The sequence below is a fragment of the Prosopis cineraria genome, unplaced genomic scaffold, assembly GCF_029017545.1.
Source record: "Prosopis cineraria cultivar Desert tree isolate PC_DT_omini unplaced genomic scaffold, ASM2901754v1 PC5, whole genome shotgun sequence".
NCBI lineage: Eukaryota > Viridiplantae > Streptophyta > Magnoliopsida > Fabales > Fabaceae > Prosopis > Prosopis cineraria.
In genome coordinates this window covers 26,787,516-26,794,932 of record NW_026555336.1, presented here as the reverse complement: position 1 = coordinate 26,794,932, position 7,417 = coordinate 26,787,516, and the positions used below count along the sequence as shown (strand labels likewise).

Genomic DNA, 7,417 nt, shown 5'->3' with positions numbered 1-7,417 from the left:
CTAAAAAAGAAAGAAATTTAATAGACTGAATAAATTGAAATACATAATATTTTTTTTAAAAAAATAAATATATAGTTTTTGTATTTTGTAAATATTATTTTTTAATACTAAAAGGGGACAAGAATATTACACCCTGATTCGCACATTAGGCCCATAGACTCTATCCTTAAAGATTATTTTTAATTTGATGATTATATCATCAGATCAAAAAAGATGAGAAAATAATACAACTTAGCCAAACCCGTTTCGTGGCCCATGTAATATGCTCTTCATCTCACATTAACTGTAATGATTTCTCATCTTTTTATCATCACACACTCTGCCTCAAGCACTCCAAAGTTCAAGCCCTTGCCTCATCTATGTTCGTCTATCTCAATTCACCTCTCTTGCTCCGTCGTAATTTCTGCCTTAGTCTCATCTCAGTGCTCAGTTCGCCTCTCCTCCATTGCAATTTTTTTGTCTCATCTTTGTTCTTCATCTCAAAAAAGAGATACTTTGAAACGGTAAAAAACTATTAGACTTCTCCATGCTTCATCTCGGTTGGCATTGTTCTCATTAGGTAGTTTCCCTGCTTCATCTTAATGGGTTGTTTCCTTCTTTGTTAGTTCATATTCTTTTAAGTTCTTCATCTCAACCAATTTCAATCTGTGTTGTTCTCAAATGATAGTTGTTCAATAACTGAAAAATCTAACCAAACCAAACCACTAAACTTCAGTTCAATTTTCATTTGGTTACTTCCATTACTTCAGTTTGGTTTGGTCAAAAATATTAGTGATGTTCAGTCTCTCAATTTTCTCAAATGAGAACTGAACCGAACCATAAAAACTAATGCTCACTCCTACCTCCAACGAAGAGGAAAGCAAACTTGCTATAGGGATGCATTCGCAGAAGATAGATTCAAGAGATAGGTTATATTCTAAGATATTTTAGATGTGCTTTGAAATTCTTCAACGCTATGTAAATGTTTTAACAATTGTTCTTAATTACTTATTAATGTAAAACGAGAAGGGGAGAAGGGAAAGAGAGAGAAAGAAGAAAAGTGAAGACTAAAACTTTTGGACAATGATACACAAAAGTGAAGTCTAATCAATGATACACAAAAGTTTAATACGAATGAAAAACCTAACTCTATTTATAAAGATTTAAAATAATAAAATAGTAATAATTTAAATTCAAATTGCAAATCCTATTGATGGGTTACCTCATGTTTCCACTCCTTTGATAACTCTAATTTGTTGCAATTGAGCTTAAATGATTTTGGAAATTGATTTTTATTGGGATCCTATTTTTAAAGAGTTTTCATTTATTCTTGTTTCTTTGAAACCAATATTATTAAGCCTTTCCTGCCATTGTTCAATTGATTATTTTTTACAAGTTGCCTAGCCAACTATATATTTGATTATTTGTAAATAATTGCTATATAGTTCTATTTTTTATTAAAAATAGGAAATTACATTTCTAGCAGCCCCCTGTAATAACAAAACAAACCAAAACAGCAGAATTCCAACAATAGAATTTCAAAACAAACCAACTTTCATATATATTGATCAATTATTCAAAATCCAACTTTATTTCTCTATAATAACTTCTAAAATCTATTTAAAAATATGTCAAAATTGTCAAAAAAAAATGCCTATACCTTAAAGTAATTATAAGGAAAAGTTTGCTAAGTAAAACCTATTACTAGTTAAATTGGCCAAAGTAAGTATGTTTTGCCTAAGTATAACGGATATATATAAAGAACCAAAATTGAACAAGTTAATGGTTGTGATCATTTATCTTCTTTGTATATATTTTACCCATTACTTGAATAAATCTTGGGACAACTTTTCAACGATTTCTTCAATGTCAATTGTAGCATAGTTTTCTACAAATGCATTCTCAAAATATTGTCAAGTCAAACATAACAACAAAAATTAAGTTTAAATATGTGATGTGTATAATATAATGTAAATTATTTAAAACCGCTAAATACTCTTTAAGTTTAAAAAATTATAAAGTAATTAATGATTATTGAAACTAATATTTATGTCTTTGAAACTATGTAGTAGTTGTTTTCAAACATATATAGACTTTGGAAATAAAGTTTTTTAAAAATAAGATTGTTTACTCTCTCCGTTTAAAAATGTAAGGTATTTTTAACCGAATCTCACCCTCCAATAAAGTAGTTACTTACTTTCAAACTAATAATATTTTTTCATATTTACTCCTATTAAACACCCTACAATAGATATAAAGTCACTATCAATAGGGCATTTTTGAAAAAAAGGTAATAATTACACCTTAAATATTAAAAATGTCCTACATTTTTGCACATTCAATTCCTCAAAAAAATACCTTACATTTTTTAATAGATAGAGTAACAATTTTTTTCAATAACTTTTATGTAGTCCTAAAGATTATTTAACAGTTAATATAAATAATTGTTATGAATTTTCTTACATCCAATCTTGCCTCTTCTATATACTAGTTTTCATAATAGCTGTTATACTGAGGACATATATAAAACCAAATTTTTAGTAGTGAGAGGACAATACCTCTCTTTCACTCTTTTTTACCAAATAAAGAAACGAAAACTTATGAAAATTTTTCATATACTTCTCTCACTTCCAACCAAACAAATGGAAAAGAGGACACTGATGATTACTCTTCTTTTATTAAAGGATCAAGCTAAGGTCCATAAAATACCGCAGATGTGTACCAAAAAAAAAAACTTAAATAAATGGTAATCTAAAAAATGAAAAATAAAATTAAAAAGTTGTCAAGTGTTAATCATGATCTGAAATGATTCCAATGTTAACCGACAAGAGCCTATCTAGCTGAAACCCAATATTTACACTGATAATAGAATGACCCTGATGATTATTTTGTAGTTGGAAGAATATGAAATTCAAGCAAATAATGGAAAATGAAGTGAAGCGAAATACTTTCATTTGTTGAGAAGTTGCAAATCCAATGAAAAATAGAGCAAAGACATTCATTCGCGAAGAAAGGATAACGCAGCGAACACATCCGTTGGTGAGATGGTCATTATTGCCCAGAATATTTTTTTTTTAATTTCATTTCATTAAAGTAAAATAATAAGACAAAAGTTTATTTGCAAATTATTTGAGGAATTACTCATCCGTGACGAACGCCCACACAACCAATTATTGGGCGGCGATTGCAAATGGCCTCTTATTATTTTACTATTATCTTGGGGGTGGGGGGACCAAATGAGCAGGGTACTGATGGTGATGGGCTGAACCCATCAAATATTGTTTTAGGATTTAATTCTTATATAAGTGTGTGGCGTCTCTTGAAAGAGAATAATTTTTTAATTGGTACTTAAATTTTTTGAAAGAATAATTTTACAACTATTGATTGTAAGAATGTTTATAATTATCAAATTTTCGAGTTAACTCTATAAGTTTAATATTTTTATATTTTTAATATATAAAAATATACTCACTCACTCATAAACTCGAATTAAATACAAATTTGACCAAACTCACAAGTTTACTTTTGAATTTATCATTTTTTATTTTTTTAGCTTTAAAATTATATCAATTAATTCATAAACTCGAATTAGATGTAAACTTGTAAAACTCATTGATTTTTTTTTTCGAGTTGAGCAAGTTAAATATATATTGTGAACAAGTCAGTTTATGAAAAGTTATAGAACCTGGTTCAAAGAAAAAAAAACTTAAAATGCAAAAATTAATGTTAATAAAAAATAAAAAATACCAAAAATAAGTTTCCTTGTTTTAAAATTTCTATGTTTTGTATGATAATTTGTTAATGTAGATATGTTTAATTTTAATAATTTATATTTTAAATATATTTAAATCAAAATATGTTCAAATTTTATATTGTAATTATTTAATAATAAAATTTAATAATTATGTATTAATAGAGGTAAATTTTTATGAGTTTATGATTCGAGTTTATGATCTGAATTTACATTCTTGTTATGATTTTACTTAAACATATGAGTTTAATGATCATGGAATACTTAAAAAATTAAAAAAAAAACAGAAAACAATTAAAAAAAATTAAAAACTGATTCAAGCGCGAACGTGAGCGCGCAAGCCCTTTTTTTAAATAATACTCATCAATAATTTACAGAAAAGACAAAGATTAAGTAAAGAAAGGGATTGAGGATAGGTGGGAAAATCAATTGTACATGTCATAGTTCGTTTTGATTGTAAATTAGGCTGTTATAATTTATTTTATTTTAATGTGGTTCTTATAATTTGGTCTATTGAATTGTTAATCTTTAAAAATTAAAATCCTAAAAGTTTTCTTTTAAATAAAGTTTAGCACTTTTATATTTTTATAGTTCAATTTTTTATAATTAGGTAATGTTTTCTAAATAAAATATGCATATGTAATTTTTCATACAAAATTAATAAAAAATATAAACATTGTATTTAATCAACTTTTTTTGCTAAAAATATTTAATCAATTTTTCTATAAATTTTAAAATTGTTTTGTTTGAAAAAAATTAATCATACATTAATAATTTTAACCTTCAAAACTAATATATTTAATCAATCAAATTATAAGAACTTGATTAAAGCAAAATAAACTATAAGTACTGATTCAAAATTAATGAAAACTAAAAAGATTTACAGATTAATTTTCTCGGGATAGTTTAAAAACTAATTCAAATTATGATAAATTTAATAAAATTACCAAATTGGAACAAAATTTCCTCATCTCTATGAAGTAATAAGACCGGATAATTAGGCCTTATAAAAAAAAAAGGCAATTAGAAACCATTATCTATATATATTTTGGCCTATATATATATATATATATATTTATCTTATTTGTATACACATTTTCAACTATTAACAGACCTTCGTTGGCCAAGATAATATGTTTTTTTTTTTAGCAAAAAGATACCATTTTATTAATATTAAAAAGATTAATACACTCACAAATAGAAGAAATCAAGAAACGAAAGCAAAGGAAAAAAAAAAATTAAAGCATCCTGAAAAAAACAACAATACACTAAAAACAAGACACAAAGAGAAACATAAGCAAACAACGTACAAATAAATAAAAGAACAAAACAAGCCAGAATTAGCAGTAAACTATCAGCCAATTCCCTTTTTCTTTGCTGCATCAATATTCTTATCTGATAGGTCCAGCATCAAAATTGAAACCAAAGAGGATGGTGGCTTATTCAGCCATCCTTGCGGTATCATTCCTCCCATGACCAAAGTTGCAACAGCATCAGCAGCTTTATTTCCCTCACGGGCTACCAAAGACAATGACCAATTACTATTAGACCTCTTCCGATAAAAACATTCCTACAGCAAGTCATAGCATTCCCATGCGCACCCTTTAGCATCCTCCTCCTGAACTTTCCTATATAGCTCCAAGCAATCTGTCTCAACAATCACATGACCATCACTAAACAGATCTTTCACCTGCAAGGCTTCAACCAAAGCAAAACACTCAACTGTAAATGCTGATTAGGACAAACTTTAAGTCCAGTACCCCCCAAGAATTGCCCTCCATAGTCTCTTCCCACCAAACCTATCGTAGCCTTCCCATTCTTGGAACTAAAACCTCTATCAATATTGATCTTCACCTACCTGTAACAGGCTTCATCCAAACCAGCAACTTATCAACATTATTTCCAGTCACTGTGTCAGCCTTTTTCTTACTATTTTGTCCCCAAAACTCCCCCACCAAACCCAAGGCTCTCATCAAACAAACTTATGGGTAAATCCTTTCTTCCTTAAACACAAAAACTACATCTCATCTTCCACACATACCAACAAATTGCAGCCACAGTAGCCACTTCATAATCCTCCCCTCCATATCTGTCAAACAACCATTCCTTCATCCACCTACCCATACTACACATACCAGTTTTGCTAACTTTAAAAGACAAAGGAGACCCATACCAACACCCCTTAACCCATGGACAAAAAAATAGTACATGCTCAATAGTCTCGACTTGTGCATGACAGATATCACAAATTGAACTATCAGTACACTTCCTTCAAAACAAAGCCTCTTTAGTGGCTAAAGCACCACTAACAACCCTCCACATAAATTGCACAACTTTGGATGGCATCCTGATTTTCCAAATACCATTCCACAACTTCTTTGATACTTTATAGGACCTACCAGGATCCTTCCTCATTCTGCCATTATCACTGCTTTTCATGCTTCTATAACCCAGTTTCACATAATACTCTCCATCTTTACTCTTAACCCAAACCATTCTATCATCAACTCTTCTTACTGATAGTCTAATTTTGCCAATCAAATCCTTCTCAACATCACTCAACCAATCCTCCACCTTATCAAAACACCACTTCCTATCAGAAATTATAACACATACTTTCAAACTCTTCATCTCATCAGACAAATCATCCCTAACCAGACACATACCGGGAGCAAAAGAAACCCACTGGTCCCTAAATAAACCAACCCTCTCCCATGTACCAATCCTCTTATCTCTTCCTTCCAAAATGCTATACCACCCCACGATGCCTTACACCCTTTTTTTTCATGTGTAAAATCAGATTTTGGAAAGTATATACCCTTCAAAATTGCACACCACAAATCATTAGGATTTTGAAGGATTCTCCATGCAGTCTTTGCAAGTAATGCATCATTAAAGATCTCAAAGTCCCTAAATCCCATACCACCTTCACCCTTGGGCAAACACATAAATCTCTATGCCTTCCAATGAATCCTGCCCTCCATCTCTCTCTATCCCACCAGAACTTTGAGATCATACCATCCAGATCCTCATACACTTTCTTTAGGAATTTGAAGCATGACATAAGAAACACAGGAATAGCATTTGCAATTACCTTAATCAATACCTCCCCGCAAAAGTCAATATTCATTGCTTCCAACCCTACAATTTACCACTCAACTTATTTTTAACAAAAGCTAAAGCTTCTATCTTAGAACGCCCCCATATCATTGGCATCCCAAGATACTTTCCAGGATCATCAGATGCCTTAATACCCAACACTTCAAAAACTTCATTTTTAACCTCAGTTACAACATTATGTGAGAAAAAAATGCATGACTTATCCAAATTCACAATATGCCCAGATGCACAACAATAAACATCTAGAATATTCTTCAAAACTTTACAATTCTTCTTACTAGCATTCACAAAAAATAATGCATCATTAGCAAAAAAAACAGTGGGACAAAATAGGACAATTCTGAGCCAGTTTGACCCCCTTAATACACCTTCATCCACATGTTTCTGAACCATTAAAGACAGAACATTTGCACCAATTATAAACAAATATGGAGACAAAAGATTTCCTTGCCTAATACCCCTCCCCATGTTTAGCTTTGCAATTTTCTTTCCAGAGACCATTAAATTCAAACTAGCAGATTTAATACATTCCATAATCCATCCAATCCACCTATCACAAAACCCCAT

General features: G+C 30.1%; 1 protein-coding gene across 1 annotated transcript; it reads right to left on the bottom strand.

The window, feature by feature from the left end:
* Positions 1-6,001: 6,001 nt before the first annotated feature.
* LOC129310796 (uncharacterized) lies at positions 6,002-7,417 on the bottom strand. Its single transcript, XM_054952708.1, has 4 exons — positions 6,928-7,417; positions 6,654-6,871; positions 6,397-6,549; positions 6,002-6,304 (listed from the first exon to the last, which is right to left on the bottom strand). The coding sequence occupies exons 1-4, from the start codon at positions 7,415-7,417 to the stop codon at positions 6,002-6,004; spliced, it is 1,164 nt and encodes a 387-aa protein (XP_054808683.1).